General features: G+C 45.3%; 1 protein-coding gene across 5 annotated transcripts in view; it reads right to left on the bottom strand.

The window, feature by feature from the left end:
* Positions 1 to 17,273, bottom strand: part of SMYD3 (SET and MYND domain containing 3) — a 749,014-nt gene that overhangs the window by 563,022 nt on the left and 168,719 nt on the right. For all 5 annotated transcript variants that reach the window (XM_024252046.3, XM_024252056.3, XM_054549979.2 and 2 more), the window contains 3 exons: positions 16,236 to 16,343; positions 11,337 to 11,394; positions 9,179 to 9,315 (listed from right to left, as the gene is read on the bottom strand). In XM_024252046.3, coding sequence (XP_024107814.1) covers positions 9,179 to 9,315; positions 11,337 to 11,394; positions 16,236 to 16,343 — 303 coding nt within the window. The remainder of the gene's footprint in view (positions 1 to 9,178; positions 9,316 to 11,336; positions 11,395 to 16,235; positions 16,344 to 17,273) is intronic.

Here is a 17,273-nt window from a genome sequence, read left to right as displayed (position 1 = left end):
GCAGATAAGAAAATTGAGATGGAGAGAATTTTATTTACTTTACTGAGGAAAACGACCTAACCATCATATTATTCAGCCTCCCATTTAAATTTGGCCTCTCTCTAACTGTAATTTTTGTTTGTTTTGAGTTGGGGTCTCACTCTGTCCCCCAAGCTGGAATGCAGTGGAGCAATCATGGTTCTCTGCAGTCTCAAACTCCTGGGCTCAAGCAATCCTCCCATCTCAGCACACTGAATAGCTAATTGTAATTTTCTGAGTTTCAAAGGCTATATTTATGCTTAGGAGTATATACATTTTCTATATTTGTAGCAAATGTTTGGGACCCAATCAGTACACTAAACACAGCATTTGTTATGCCATGATAAATCTTTCTGAGACATGGTCTCACTTTGTAGTCCAGGCTGGAGTGCAGTGGTGAGATCAGAGCTCACTGCAGCCTCGACTTCCTAGGCTCAAGCAATCCTCCCACCTCAGCCTCCTAAGTAGCTGGAACTACAGGTGTGTACCACCCTGAGCTCAGCTAACTTCTTTTTAAGTTTTTTTGTAAAGATGGCATCTTGCTATGTTGCCCAGACTGGTCTCAAACTCCTGGGCTCAAGTGATCCTCCTGCCTCAGCATACCAAAGTGCTAGGATTATAGGAACGAGCCACTGTGCCTGACCAATAAATCCATTTCAAAATCTAACAGATGCTGGGTGGGGTGGCTAACGCCAGTAATCCCAGCACTTTGAGAGGCCAAGGTGGGCGGATCACTTGAGGTCAGGAGTTTGAGACCAGCCTGGCCAACATGACAAAAACCCATCTCTACTAAAAATACAAAAATTAGCCAGGCGTGATGGCGCACACCTGTAATCCCAGCTACTCAGGAAGCTGAGGCACAAGACTCACTTGAAAGCCAGGAGGCAGAGGTGCAGTGAGCCGAGATCACGCCACTGTACTCCAGCCTGGGCAACAGAGTGAGACCCTATTCCCAAAGGGGGGAAAAAAACTCAAAGGAAATTTTGTTTGAAAATGGAAGTGGAGATAAAAAAAAAAAAATGTGTGGTAGAGAGGAGAAAGGGCTTGTAGAGATGGAGACATACATCTTCTCTTCTCTAAACAATGTGAAAAAGAGCCAGCAGAGATGAAATTGGCCTTTATTTTTTATGAGCACATAAATAATCACATCTCCTGTGTTTATCTGTATATCCCCGGCACACTTCCTACCCTTTGAACACCTTCATTGCTGTCTGTGGAAATTACCACCTTTCATTGCTCACACTTTACACTTTTATCTCCGTTCAGCCACACACCCCCCCAGGGAACATACAATCTAAGTTTTTAAAAAAAAAAAAAAAAAAAAACATGCAAATAAAGCTGCAAGTAATTTGCTCTAGCCTCTCCATCCACCAGATTATCACTCAGCATCCCCTCCTCTAGAGAAATTCTGGGAGTATCCCTACCCTCACTTTCTATTACATTTAGTGCAAAACAAACATTTTAAACATCAAGCTCTTATTCTAACTCTACTATAATTACTAAATATAACTGAAATCTGTATTTCACAGGTAACAACTTCCTTTGAAAACCTTCTCCGGAGGAGGTTGATATATTTCCCTCAGGAGGTTGAAGGAATCAACACCCCTCACTCCCCAATAGCATTTCTAGACCACCGTATATCACTGTTTCCCAACACCAGCCTCGCTTTTGAAATTTACGTCAGTTTCTACTTCTGATATGAGGTCCTCCTTGACACCCACCCATAGAAAAATTCCTCCTTCCTATGGCTCATGTTACTCAGTTTTTATAGCCAGGCAACAAATTCATAAGTGGATAGGATATATTTATACAGAAAACTCCACAATCAAACCCCAATTGCTATTAGGGTGTGTGTGTATTAACAATGGTGCTAAAAGAGTCAGCGTCAGACTAACACTGATGCTAAGAAGTGGGGTGAAAAGGAGGAATATCTGGGAATATGACCGGGAAAATGACAAGTAACAGAAGAAATTTTCCAAGTAAAATTAAGGCTTACGCAGCAGATGCACGTTCAGCATTGAGAACACGGTCCGACAGGAAAGACACACCATTTTTCCGCCAGAAACTCCAGTGTTCAAAATACAAACTGCCAACTTTTCAAGCATTAATCATGAGTTTCCATTAGAAAAAGCCATCAGCTCACCAGACAATGAAATATGCTCTCGGGATTAAGAACTTTCTCATCCTCCCCGAGCCCTTTCCTTTCATGGGAAGTGCAAGTTTGATAAAGATATGCATATTCTTCAAGTAATGAACTTTGACCTGCTGAAGTTTTCTGCCTTGATAGATAATTTTGAGATTTAGAATTAGCCACATACTTCTACAACCCTGTATCAAGAGTATTTTGCACACGCTAGACCTGCAAATAAATAAATAAAAGTCTGCTGAACTTGCTAAGCAAATTCAGATTCAACTAACAAACACCTCTCAGCAGGGCAAGAGACTTGATAAGAAAAGACTAATTCTAATGAAGGTTTAAAACTCCAAAGAGAAAGAACATCTGTGTGAACTGTAAGTATTAAAAATGACAGACAAAAAATGAGTCTGAAAATCAGGGAAACAAGCTGATAGAAACATGAAGATTCATTCTACTAGTCCCTCTATTTTTGTGTGTGTTTGAAAATGTCTATCATTTAAAAGTCAAAAAAATGAAGACATAAGCAAGTTTAGAAAAGTTCTCAGAATTCCATATACCTTTCAATGAAAATTAGATGGGCTAAAACTGGCCGGGTGCAGTGGCTCACGCCTGTAATCCCAGCACCTTGGGAGGCCGAGGTGGGTGGATCATCCGAGATCAGGAGATCAAGACCAGCCTGGCCAACGTGGTGCAATGTCGTCTCTATTAAAAATACAAAAATTAGCCAGGCGTGGTGGCAGGCGCCTGTAATCCCAACTCTTGGGAGGCTGAGGCAGGAGAATCGCTTGAACCTGGGAGGTGGAGGTTGCAGTGAGCCGATATTGCACCACTGCACCCTAGCCTGGGCGACAAGAGCGAAAACTCTGTCTCAAAAAAAAAAAAAAAAGATGGGCTAAAACATAAGCTTAGTATGTCTATTATCTGCACAGAACCTGAATGAATGTAAATGAGAGGAACCAAAAGAAAAACACAAAACAAGATCTTGTTTATTGAGGCCAGGTATAGCCAGCCTTGTTGACAGCGTAAATTCAGAAGTCAGCAGCTTCCTCTGTATGTACAAACTGTCAGTCAGGGACAGTTGCATGCCACAGCCTAATGAACTGACTTTTGAATTTACGCTGTGAAGAAGGCTGGCTTTACCTGGCCTCAATAAACTAATTGCTGTTTTTTGTTATTTTTCTATGGTGCCCATTTCTTCTCTTTGATTAATTAATTTTACACCAGAGTAAAATGAGGAGAGGAGCAGCAGACTGGGATAAAAATCTCTGCCCAGGGATCTTCACCCAGTTCCCGTGTGCTTGATGTGATTTGCACCATCACACACCATCAACATTCTGAGCTCAGTGACTCATCCCTGAAAGCTGCAGGATCCATTTAGGTTAATTTAGGATCTTTCATGAACAAGGAAGGACAAGGAGTCGGGGGGTGGGAAGGAGGGAGAAGGAGTCGGGGGGGGGCGGGAAGGAGGGAGAAGGAGTCGGGGGGGCGGGAAGGAGGGAGAAGGAGTCGGGGGGCGGGAAGGAGGGAGAAGGAGTCGGGGGGGCGGGAAGGAGGGAGAAGGAGTCGGGGGGGCGGGAAGGAGGGAGAAGGAGTCGGGGGGCGGGAAGGAGGGAGAAGGAGTCGGGGGGGGCGGGAAGGAGGGAGAAGGAGTCGGGGGGCGGGACGGAGGGAGAAGGAGTGGGGGGGCGGGAAGGAGGGAGAAGGAGTCGGGGGGCGGGAAGGAGGGAGAAGGAGTCGGGGGGCGGGAAGGAGGGAGAAGGAGTCGGGGGGCGGGAAGGAGGGAGAAGGAGTCGGGGGGGCGGGAAGGAGGGAGAAGGAGTCGGAGGGCGGGAAGGAGGGAGAAGGAGTCGGGGGGCGGGAAGGAGGGAGAAAGAGTTGGGGGAGGAAGGAGGGAGAAGGAGTCGGGGGGCGGGAAGGAGGGAGAAGGAGTCGGGGGGGCGGGAAGGAGGGAGAAGGAGTCGGGGGGGCGGGAAGGAGGGAGAAGGAGTCGGGGGGGCGGGAAGGAGGGAGAAGGAGTCGGGGGGCGGGAAGGAGGGAGAAGGAGTCGGGGGGGGCGGGAAGGAGGGAGAAGGAGTCGGGGGGCGGGACGGAGGGAGAAGGAGTGGGGGGGCGGGAAGGAGGGAGAAGGAGTCCGGGGGCGGGAAGGAGGGAGAAGGAGTCGGGGGGCGGGAAGGAGGGAGAAGGAGTCGGGGGGGCGGGAAGGAGGGAGAAGGAGTCGGGGGGCGGGAAGGAGGGAGAAGGAGTCGGGGGGCGGGAAGGAGGGAGAAAGAGTTGGGGGAGGAAGGAGGGAGAAGGAGTCGGGGGGGCGGGAAGGAGGGAGAAGGAGTCGGGGGGCGGGAAGGAGGGAGAAGGAGTCGGGGGGCGGGAAGGAGGGAGAAGGAGTCGGGGGGGCGGGAAGGAGGGAGAAGGAGTCGGGGGGTGGGAAGGAGGGAGAAGGAGTTGGGGGAGGAAGGAGGGAGAAGGAGTCGGGGGGGCGGGAAGGAGGGAGAAGGAGTCGGGGGGGCGGGAAGGAGGGAGAAGGAGTCGGGGGGCGGGAAGGAGGGAGAAGGAGTCGGGGGGGGGCGGGAAGGAGGGAGAAGGAGTCGGGGGGAAGGAGGGAGAAGGAGTCGGGGGGCGGGAAGGAGGGAGAAGGAGTCGGGGGGAAGGAGGGAGAAGGAGTCGGGGGGGCGGGAAGGAGGGAGAAGGAGTCGGAGGGGAAGGCGGGAGAAGGAGTTGGGGGGAAGGAGGGAGAAGGAGTCGGGGGGAAGGAGGGAGAAGGAGTCAGGGGGGCAGGAAGGAGGGAGAAGGAGTTGGGGGGCAGGAAGGAGGGAGAAGGAGTTGGGGGGGGCGGGAAGGAGGGAGAAGGAGTTGGGGGGCAGGAAGGAGGGAGAAGGAGTTGGGGGGCAGGAAGGAGGGAGAAGGAGTTGGGGGGCAGGAAGGAGGGAGAAGGAGTTGGGGGGGCAGGAAGGAGGGAGAAGGAGTCGGGGGGGAGCGGGAAGGAGGGACAAGGAGTCGGAGGGGAAGGCGGGAGAAGGAGTTGGGGGGAAGGAGGGAGAAGGAGTCGGGGGGAAGGAGGGAGAAGGAGTCGGGGGGGCAGGAAGGAGAGAGAAGGAGTTGGGGGGCAGGAAGGAGGGAGAAGGAGTTGGGGGGGGCGGGAAGGAGGGAGAAGAGTCAGGGGGAAGGAGGGAGAAGGAGTTGGGGGGAAGGAGTGAGAAGGAGTCGGGGGGGCGGGAAGGAGGGAGAAGGAGTCGGGGGGGCGGGAAGGAGGGAGAAGGAGTGGGTGGGGCGGGAGGGAGGGAGAAGGAGTTGGGGGGAAGGAGGGAGAAGGAGTCGGGGGGGCGGGAAGGAGGGAGAAGGAGTCGGGCGGGAGGGAAGGAGGGAGAAGGAGTCGGGGGGCGGGACGGAGGGAGAAGGAGTGGGGGGGCGGGAAGGAGGGAGAAGGAGTCCGGGGGCGGGAAGGAGGGAGAAGGAGTCGGGGGGCGGGAAGGAGGGAGAAGGAGTCGGGGGGGCGGGAAGGAGGGAGAAGGAGTCGGGGGGCGGGAAGGAGGGAGAAGGAGTCGGGGGGCGGGAAGGAGGGAGAAAGAGTTGGGGGAGGAAGGAGGGAGAAGGAGTCGGGGGGGCGGGAAGGAGGGAGAAGGAGTCGGGGGGCGGGAAGGAGGGAGAAGGAGTCGGGGGGCGGGAAGGAGGGAGAAGGAGTCGGGGGGGCGGGAAGGAGGGAGAAGGAGTCGGGGGGTGGGAAGGAGGGAGAAGGAGTTGGGGGAGGAAGGAGGGAGAAGGAGTCGGGGGGGCGGGAAGGAGGGAGAAGGAGTCGGGGGGGCGGGAAGGAGGGAGAAGGAGTCGGGGGGCGGGAAGGAGGGAGAAGGAGTCGGGGGGGGGCGGGAAGGAGGGAGAAGGAGTCGGGGGGAAGGAGGGAGAAGGAGTCGGGGGGCGGGAAGGAGGGAGAAGGAGTCGGGGGGAAGGAGGGAGAAGGAGTCGGGGGGGCGGGAAGGAGGGAGAAGGAGTCGGAGGGGAAGGCGGGAGAAGGAGTTGGGGGGAAGGAGGGAGAAGGAGTCGGGGGGAAGGAGGGAGAAGGAGTCAGGGGGGCAGGAAGGAGGGAGAAGGAGTTGGGGGGCAGGAAGGAGGGAGAAGGAGTTGGGGGGGGCGGGAAGGAGGGAGAAGGAGTTGGGGGGCAGGAAGGAGGGAGAAGGAGTTGGGGGGCAGGAAGGAGGGAGAAGGAGTTGGGGGGCAGGAAGGAGGGAGAAGGAGTTGGGGGGGCAGGAAGGAGGGAGAAGGAGTCGGGGGGGAGCGGGAAGGAGGGACAAGGAGTCGGAGGGGAAGGCGGGAGAAGGAGTTGGGGGGAAGGAGGGAGAAGGAGTCGGGGGGAAGGAGGGAGAAGGAGTCGGGGGGGCAGGAAGGAGAGAGAAGGAGTTGGGGGGCAGGAAGGAGGGAGAAGGAGTTGGGGGGGGCGGGAAGGAGGGAGAAGAGTCAGGGGGAAGGAGGGAGAAGGAGTTGGGGGGAAGGAGTGAGAAGGAGTCGGGGGGGCGGGAAGGAGGGAGAAGGAGTCGGGGGGGCGGGAAGGAGGGAGAAGGAGTGGGTGGGGCGGGAGGGAGGGAGAAGGAGTTGGGGGGAAGGAGGGAGAAGGAGTCGGGGGGGCGGGAAGGAGGGAGAAGGAGTCGGGCGGGAGGGAAGGAGGGAGAAGGAGTCGGGGGGCGGGAAGGAGGGAGAAGGAGTGGGGGGGGCGGGAAGGAGGGAGAAGGAGTTGGGGGGGAAGGAGGGAGAAGGAGTCGGGGGGGAAGGAGGGAGAAGGAGTCGGGGGGGCGAGAAGGAGGGAGAAGGAGTCAGGGGGGCGAGAAGGAGGGAGAAGGAGTCAGGGGGGCAGGAAGGAGGGAGAAGGAGTTGGGGGGGAAGGAGGGAGAAGGAGTCGGGGGGGCGGGAAGGAGGGAGAAGGAGTCGGGGGGGCGGGAAGGAGGGAGAAGGAGTCGGGGGGGGCGAGAAGGAGGGAGAAGGAGTCGGGGGGGCGAGAAGGAGGGAGAAGGAGTCGGGGGGGGCGGGAAGGAGGGAGAAGGAGTTGGGGGGGAAGGAGGGAGAAGGAGGGGGGCGGGAAGGAGGGAGAAGGAGTGGGGGGGTGTGGGAAGGAGGGAGAAGGAGTCGGGGGCGGGAAGGAGGGGAGTGATTTAAGGACAAATTTATAAGCAGAAAAATACAAATTAAAAACATTAACAAAATTTTCACCAGAAAGTACAGAGGCCGTAGGTTATTGGTTGCTTTCATCTGATTACTAACCTATATTTTAATGCAGAAATGACACATCTAAGGCCAGTTATGCCCCAAAATCTCAAAACTGCATATGTTCTACTATTCTAGCAATAACAAATATTATGTGGGGAGAAGGGTAAGCACTGTATTAAAAATTGGTCCACTTAATCATAGCAACAGAATTTTCCCCCTATACAACATGGAGAGAATTTCATTATAAAATACATGAGACTAAAATCTTCACAAAGAAAGAAGAACTGGGATAGTAATTCACATTTTACATGTAGCAACAGAAAGTATTTTAAAATTTTTTCATGGATATTAATAACATCAGTAATTATCACTGGAACATTTTCCAACAATAGAAATAATTACCACAGAATAGCCACAAACACTAGGAATGAGGTAATAATCATCATAAGGTATATTTTTATCTTTCGGTAGGTGTTTGTGTTTATAGTGTTGAACATGAAAAGAGCCTTGGGCACGGTACACGATAATACTATAGGTTATAATTTTCAGAAGCACATGAAATAGATGAGAAAGTTTTCAGATGCACTGTAAGAAACCAGTAAATGTTGAAATCAATTCTAAATTATAGATAAACCAGAATATAATGCTAAGATGACAATCAGAAAATCATAAAAATGTACCATACAGAATAAAAATACATTTGAGAAAAACTGGAATAAATCTCCAGCAATCAAACCAATTACATTTAATTTTTCAGAAAACAGTAAATTTTAAAACATGCCTTAAAATATTAATGGCATAAATATATCTTCAAATGTGTGCTTACAAATTACAAAATAAGTGGCAAAATTGTCAAAAGTAATGTTTTACTTGTTATTAAATTGTGATCAACATTAAAACAAATGCAAACACAGAATGTGAGAAAGCGAGGACAGCAGATCCATAGCAGTGAGGGGGTGTTTCTGTCATTCCTATCCCAGGGTAAATATCAAGAAGCAATCATTTCATACCTATGGGCTAGTGAAGAAAAAAAAAAATCAATCATCGCACTCTTCCTCCCTAGGCCAAGATAAACCCTCGGAATCATTAAAAAAAAAAATACTTCAGGAGGCCAAGTGTGGCAGTTCACACCTGTAATCCCAGCACTTTGGGAGGCCGAGGCGGGTGGATCACCTGAGGTCAGGAGTTCAAGACCATCCTGGGCAACGAGGTGAAACCCTGTCTCTACAAAAAAAAAAAAAATACAAAAATTAGCTGGGCGTGGTGGCTTATGCCTGTAATCCCAGCTACTCGGAAAGCTGAGGCATGAGACTCGCTTGATTCTGGGAGGCGGAGATTGCAGTGAGCCGAGATCACACCACAACACTCAAGCCTGGGCGACAGAGCGAGATTCTGTCTAAAAACAAAAAAGAAAAGAAAAGAAATGGATTTCAATAAATTTTTCATTTCAAAGACAGGCTCTATGCTTAAACCACCACCATAAAACTCAACGAATGCAATGCAACGGCAAACAAGTCCATTCACAAAAAATAATGGGATATGCTATTTTCTTCTGAGAAAAGAAAGCATAATCTTTCTTCCAAGGGTACACTTTGAGAGTTGACAATGAACATACTCAGGCAATAACAAGAATATTAATAAAACAGAAAAATTCATACCGTTTTCAATGCACACAATACATTCTCTCATTCTCTACTCACTATGATAAGGAAGTAATATAAGGCATTAAGGGTCTTGAATTTCCTGTCAAGATTCTCAACATTTTTGTAACCAACGACAAAATAAGGAGCAAATGGTTGATGTATGGAATTAGCAAAGAGCAAACTTAACACTTACTTTTGCAAAGGCTTCAAAAAGGTCAAAGGCAGGTGGCAGCTGAGAGGCATCCTGTATTTCTTCTCTCATGAAATGTTGAAATGTCATTACAAGTTGCCTGAGGCCCTCTTTCTTATCTTCAGTCAGTTTGTTAATATCTTTTTTAAAGAGAAAATAAATAGCACAATCTCAAAGTAAACTTCTAAAGGATAATTTTCAAGTGTTCAATGCTGGCTGTTAAACCAAATATTTCCTACCTTACATTGGATTTTGACAAAGAGGAAATACATGTTGTTTTATCTTTTGACAACTAAATATGATGCATATGTTATCAATTAAATTCTGCCAAATTTTGTCTGCAATGTAAGATCAAACACCTATCAAAACATAAGTATGCATATATATGAAAAAGCATTAAAACCAAAATCAGTGAGGTTGTGTGTTACCAGATTTTCTACATCATTCTGTACACACATACAAACAATTGTAAGTTCTTATTAAGTCAGTAAACTTAAGCAGACTTTTCCATGAAATAATTTACAACTAGGTGATGACTAAACTAATAAATAGCATCACCTCTAAGGCAAAAAGACAGAAAATAAGAACTAAAAAGTTCAGATAAAGTTCAAATAGGTTAAATGTGTCACGTGGCTAGTAGATCATGAATAGAAGAGGGATCAAGCACAGCAATTTCAACATCAAGTTATCTGAGTTGAATAAACAAGATAAAGGAGCCTGGCACGGTGGCTCACGCCTGTAACCCCAACACTTTGGGAGGCCAAGACAGGCAGATCACTTGAGGTCAGTAGTTCCAGAGCAGCCTGGCCAACACGGTGAAACCCCATCTCTACTAAAAATATAAAAATTAGCAGGGCGTGGTGCTGCGCACCTGTAATCCTAGCTACTCAGGAGGCTGAGGCAGGAGAATCACTTGAACCCAGGAGGTAGAGGTTGCAGTGAGCCAACATTGTGCCACTGCACTCCAGCCTGGACAAAAAGAGAGACTCCATCTCCAAAAAACAAAGACAAAAAACAAGATATGATGTGGCATCAACCCAAACAGAAGGAGACGGTTCTAAAACAAAAGAAGGAAAAAAGTTCTAACGCCAATACTACCCCCTTTAAATATCATTTTCAATTATACCACAAATGGGGTGTTAAGGCTAAAAGTATATAACAGGTCAATTAATAACATTTGAGAGTATTTCACTTAAGGTCATGTGTATGACACTAGTACTGAGTAGGGCTAATGTGAAGAGTAAAACCCATGGTAACAGATGTTAATTACCTAGCAGTAATATAACAAGAAAATTTGCATACTTTGCTGTCTTTTAAAACTTGAAAAGATACATCAAGTTGAACTATAGCATAACTCTGTTGTTTATGTCTATGCACATTCTTTAGATTATTTATTTAACAGAATAATTAACCCAATGATTTCTTAAATAATAATTTATTATCATGGGAACTTCATATCCCACAACCTTATATAAATCTGTACTAGATCATCTTGTCTCCATCCAGAAGTATTAAACTGTGCAGCAAATTTACTGTATGTGCCCTGGCTAGTTTTGAGTTGAAATCACTTACAACCTCAATGAAAAGGATCTGTGCCAATACGAAAGCAAAACGAAGCCTACCTTTGCTTAACGCTCAGATATGGGAAGCTTTTTAAGTCATTCCAAGAAAGTGGCTACCTACATGGTAGTTTCGGAGAAGAACGATGCTCCACACTGCTGTAGAGACTGAGTCATCTGTTCCTTCTACCTTCCTTAATATCTAAAAGATCAGTAACCCTAAAAGCTCCGCGGAATCCCCCTGTTCACTAAATCACTATTCTCTGACATCAAAAAGAAACCAGAACAGGAAACCAAGAACAAGAAGAAGGGAAACAGGGAGGAAAAACAACAAGAAAAATGATTTTGTCAACTGGACTAATGGTTACACTACCCCATCTAACCTGAACATCGTTATGGTGCTTTACTAACCCCTATCAGGATGAAGCTACCCTGGAATAAGTGAAATAAACCAGTGTGACAGTTGTATATAAAAATAAATTCTGTTAGCTTTGCATCACATCATAAAGAAACAGAAAAACGTAGTTAAAAATAAATCCATTCACCAACTCAGCAAACAAATTATAGAAATTTTTTTAAGATGCTGATAGACAATCACTTACTTGACTCCAGATCATAAAATGAGTAAAGCTTCTCTGATTCTGAAGGTGCTCCATCCATCTGTGAAGGAAAAGGGGAAAACGCCAATGACAATTTCAAGTGTTCCAATATATAAACAAATATGTTTGAGTACCTTTGTATATTTAAATGAAAGTCCATCAAAAAGAACATTTTCTATATATTCTTTCTATTCATCACTCTTATTAGACTGAATTAATCAACAACTTTAAAATAAAAATCTAACTTGTATCTTCACTCAACAGTTTAATCTCCAAATGCAAAACTCTTGTACAAAAATTTCCCATATTTTGATATTCGTAAAACCCTCTATAAAATTGTATACTGGCCAAAAGAGTCAGTAAACAATAGGAAAAAGTGGGGCATGGTAGCTCACACCTATAATCCCAGTACTTTGGGAGGCCGAGGCAGGCAGATTGCTTTAGCCCAGGAGTTCAAGGCCAGACTGCGCAACATGGCAAAACCCTACGCCTACAAAACACACAAAAATTAGCCAGGCATGGTGGCATGCACCTGTAGTCCCAGCTACTCAGCAGGCTGAGGAGGGAGAATCACTTGAGCCCAGCAGTTCAAGCTTGCAATGAGCTATGATCATGCTACTATACTCCAACCTGGGTAACAGAGCAAGTCCCTGTCTCAAAAAAGAAAAAAAGGAGAAGGACAAATCGGGAGCCTACAATAATTTGAGAAAGATATTCACACTAAAGATGGGTAAAAAAATCTAAAAGGCTTCACCACAGCAAGATTTCACAGAGTTTACTGCTTTGCCACTTACAAAAAAGGGCCGAAGAAATCACTTCAAAGAATTCTAGGAAAAAAGATAAGCACTCTTCCAGTTAATACTAATTATGTATGCGTATCTTCCTTGAAGAGGCAAGTAGAAAATGACATGCTTGCCCTGTGCATTAGTTTACAATACCCAAGTTATAAAGGCAATGTAACAGAGATTACTACCATCTCATACCACAAAGATAGAACCTCCTCCATCTTTATTTCCACAAGAAGATAGCAGGGCCTTCAAAGAGAGGCTATGTATCTCTTCACTGCTACAGATTCCATGAATAATAGGAAAAGAACAAATTTTTTTGTCTTAAGACACTCCCTGGAATAATCTACCTTCTACATTAACATGGGGTTAATTTCAGCCTTAAATAGGAATAACACAGGCATACCTCATTTTATCACACTTCACTTTATAGTGCTTTGCAGACATTGCACTGAAGATTTACATCATTGAACAAGTCTATCCATGCCATTTTTCTAACAACATGTGCTCACTTTATGTCTTTGTGTCTATGTGTGACATTTTGGAATTCTCACAATATTTCAAACTTTTGGTTATTATTATATCTGTTACTGTGACCTGTGATCAGAGAACTTTAATGTTACTACTGTAATTGTTTTGGGGTACCACAAACCATCCCCATATAAGACCACAAACTTAATCAATAAACGTTGTGTGTGTTCTCACTGCTCCGCCGACCGGCTATTCCCACTGCCTGGCTATTCCCCTATCTCTTCCCTCTCCTCGGGCCTCTGTATTCTCTAATACAACAATATTGAAATTAGGCCAATTAATAACTTTACAATGACCTATAAGTGAAAGGACAAGCCGCACATCTCTCATTTTAAATCAAAAGCTAGAAATTAGTAAGCTTAGTGAGAAAGAAATATTGAAAGCTGATATAGACCATAAGTCAGGCCTCTTGCACCAAACAGCCAAGTTGTCAATACAAGGGAGAGTTCTGAAAGAAAATGAAAAGAGCTACTCCCATGAACACATGAGTGATAAGAAAGCACAACAGTCTTATTGCTGATCTAGAGAAAATCTGAGTGGCCTGGATACAGAAGATCAAAACAGCCACAACATTCCCTTGAGCCAAAGTCTAATCCAGAGGAAAGCCCTAACTTGCTTCAATTCTATGAAGGCTGAGAGAGGGGAGAAAATTGCAGAAGAAAAGCTGGAAGTTAACAAAGGTTGGTTCATAAGGTTTAAGGAAAGAAGCCATCTCCATAACATAAAAGCACAAGGTGGCCAGGTGCGGTGGCTTACGCCCATAATCTCAGCACTTTGGGAGGCCAAGGCGGGCAGATCACCTGAGGTCAGGAGCTCGAGACCAGCCTGGCCAACATGGTGAAATCCTGTCTCTACTAAAAGTACAAAAAATTTAGCTGGGCATGGTGGTGGGTGCCTGTAGTCCCAGCTACTCAGGAGGCTAAGGCAGGACAATCGCTTGAGCCTAAGAGGCAGAGGCTGCAGTGAGCCAAGCTCACACCACTGCACCCCAGCCTGGGTGACAAAGCAAGACTCCATCTCAAAACATACATACATACATAAATCTAAAAAAGTGCAAGGTGAAGCAGCAAGTGCTGATATAGAAGCTGCAGCAAATGATCCAGGAGACCTAACTAAAATAATTGAATTTGGCTACACTAAACAACAGATTTTTAATGTAGATGAAACAGCCTTATATTGGAAGAAGATGTCATTTAGGGCTTTCATAGCTAAAGAGAATTCAATGCCTGGCTTCAAATAACAAGTGGACTTTTTTTTTAGGCACTAATGCAGCTGGTGACTTTAGGTTGAAGCCAGTGTTCATTTACCATTCCTAAAATGCCAGGGCCCTTACTATTTGTGGTAAATCTACTTTGCCTATGCTCTCCCAATGGGAGGTCAAAACATCAACATGAACCGGAGTTCAGAAGATTCAGAAGAACTTGGTTCCAACCTTCACGGATAACACTGAGGGGTCAAGATTTCAGTAGAGGAAGTAACTGCAGATGTGACGGAAAGAACAAAGGAACTGGAATCAAGATGAAAACCTAGGAAATACCCTTCTACACATCAGTCTTGGGAAAGAATTTATGACTGAGTCCTCAAAAGCAATTGCAACAAAAACAAAATTGACAAGTGGGACCTAATTAAAATAAAGAGCATCCGCACAGCAAAAGAAACCTGCAACGGAGTAAATAGACAACTTACAGAATCAAAGAAAATATTCGCAAACTATGCAGCCAACCAAGGTCTAATATCCAGAATCTATAAGGAACTTCAGCAATTCAGAACCAAGTAAAAAACAAACAACCTCATTAAAAAGTGGACAAAGGGCCAGCACAGTGGCTCACACCTATATAATCCCAGCACTTTGGGAGGCCGAGGTGGGAGAATTTCTTGAGCCCAGGAGTTTGAGACCAGCCTGGGAAACATGAAGAAACTTCGTCTTTCCAGAAAAAAAAAGGAAAAAACACAAAAACTAGCTGGGCATGGTGGCGTGCACCTGTGGTCCCAGCTACTCGGGAAGCTGAGGTAGGAGGACTGCTTGAGCCCCAGAGGTTGAGGCTGCAGTGAGCCATGATCACGCTACTGCACTCCAGCCTGGGGCAACAGAGTGAGACCCTGTCTCAAAAAGTAAAAATAAAAAGTGGGCAAAGGACAAGAACAGACACTTCTCAAAAGACGACATACAAGCAGCCAAAAAACATAGGAAAATGCTCTACGTTACTAATCATCAGAGAAATGCAAATCAAAACCACAATGAGACACCACCTCATACCAGTCAGAGTGGCTATTATTAAATCAAAAAATAACACACGCTGGCGAGGCTGCAGAGAAAAGGGAAACTTATCTACTGTTAGTGGGAATGTAATCTAGTTCAGCCACTGTGGAAAGCAGTTTGGAGATTTCTCAAAGAGTTATCATTCAACCCAGCAATCCCATTATTGGGTATATATCCAAAGGAAAATAAATCATTCTACCAAAAAGATACATGTCCTCATACGTTCATCACAGTGCCATTCACAACAGCAAAGGCACGGAATCAATATAGGTGCCCATTAACAGTACAATGGATAAAGAAAATGTGATACATAAACACTATGAAGTATTATGCAACCATTAAAAAGAGGGAAATCATGTCTTTTGGAGCAACATGAATGCAGTTGGAGGGCATTATCCTAAGTGAATTAACATAGAAACAGAAAACCAAATACCACAGGTTTTCACTTACAACTGAGACCTACATGTTGGGTGGACATGGACACAAAGATGGGAATAGCAGACACTGGGGAATATGAGAGGGAGGTAAGAAGCAGGGAGTGGGCAAGGGATGAAAAGCTAGCTACTGGGTACCATGCTCACTACCTCGGTGATGGGATCCCTCATACTCCAAACCTCAGCATCATGCAATATACCCATGTAACAAATCTGCACATGTACCCCCTGAATCTAAAATAAAAGCAAAAATTTTTTTAAAACAGAGAGAAGTAGAGCCTGAAGAATTATAAATTAACTGATTAAAAATTAACTGATTTTCTGCAATCTCATGATAAAACTTGAAAAGATGAGGAGTTGCTTCTTATGAATGAACAAAGAAGGTGGTTTATTGAGATGGAACCTACTCCTGGTGAAGATGCTGTGAGGCATCATATGTTACAGTGAAATCATTTGCGAAAGGAAGAGGCAATCAATGCGGCAAATTCGACTGTTGTCTTATTTTAAGAAATTGCCACAGCCAGCCCAAAGTTCAGCAACCACCATTTGATTAGTCAGCAGCCATCAACATCCACCAGCGAAAAGATGATGATGCACTGAAGGCTCTAATGATCCTTAGCACTTTTAGAAATGTATTTTTTAATTAAGGTATGTACATTGTTTTCGTTGGCATAATGCTATTGCACACTTCATAGACTACAGTGTTATGTAAACATAACTTTTATATTTACTGGGAAGCCAAAAAATTTGTGAGACTCATTTTATTGCAATATTTGCTTTATTGTGGTGGTATGAAACTGAACCTGCAACATCTCTGAGGTATACCTGAAAATGCAACTGCATATGCTTATTTAACCAAAACCCAGCTATATTTCATGAGTTTTATACTCACAAGTTTGAAGACAACTCTGCCAAGAAGTCGAACGGAGTCTGGAGGATATCTAGGTTTGCAGCTTTTAAGGCATTTGCATTCCCGCTTGTGGTCTGGCCAAGCTTTTTTCTATTAAGACAAGAGTGCGGAGAACATAGGTGACCTAAAATTTAACTTTCATTTATACTGGTTTTGAACATCAAGAGTCATAAACATTAAATTTTAATAGTTGAAATGTAACTGCACAGTAGAAAATAAAAGCAATATTCTAAATCTGAAAATAATCCAGGATGAGTCTTTGCCAAGTATGCAATTACTATGCAAGGACATTAAAAGCTTCAGCTTCACCTCTGTGCTTTCATTTGTCCCCTGGTTATTACCTGGCTAGTGGAGTCCAAAGAAAGAGCCATTACAGCTTACTTAATAATGTATAAGATGGTCTTTGAAGTGATTAAACAGGATTCAACAATAGTCATTTTGAATACAAAAAGAAAATGTCACTCCAAATTAGAAAATAAAACACATGGTTCAGAAGACTCAAAACAGCGATGACAGCCTTCTGAATTTCTGTGCTGCTACAGAAATATCAGGAGGGCTAACATACCCCCAAATATAAAACCTCTTTGTTTTAAAAGCAACATAAAAAGAGCTGTTAGCTAAAATCATTAAATGTCCAGTTTGTCCTGGACGTGTCTAGGTTTGTATCTATGTCCTGGCTTAAATATTAATAGTGCCCCTTTTCACTCTGAAAAGTTCTGGTTTTGATGACAAATTATATGGTCACCTAAGCCATGATCCTAGCTGTGTGCTGGTGTGGCTAAAGAGACCATTGAGACAGTTGCCAATGTACGGATGAATGGACTAAAGGGAAGGACACTATCCCTGAGCCTTGGATCAGAAAGGCCACGGCTCCTTTCACACGGAATCACTTTCATATGGAAATAAAATCCAGAGCATCTAATAGTTAGCCCTGGTTAGTAGAAGAGGCCTCAATCAAATGTCTCTCGTGTTATATTCTGAAAATTGGCATTTCCATTACTGAAATGCCTGATACCCCTA

The sequence above is a fragment of the Pongo abelii genome, chromosome 1 (genome assembly GCF_028885655.2).
Source record: "Pongo abelii isolate AG06213 chromosome 1, NHGRI_mPonAbe1-v2.0_pri, whole genome shotgun sequence".
NCBI classification, from domain to species: domain Eukaryota; kingdom Metazoa; phylum Chordata; class Mammalia; order Primates; family Hominidae; genus Pongo; species Pongo abelii.
The sequence above is the reverse complement of the archived record's forward strand: the minus strand, read 5'-3'. Positions and strand labels throughout refer to the sequence as shown.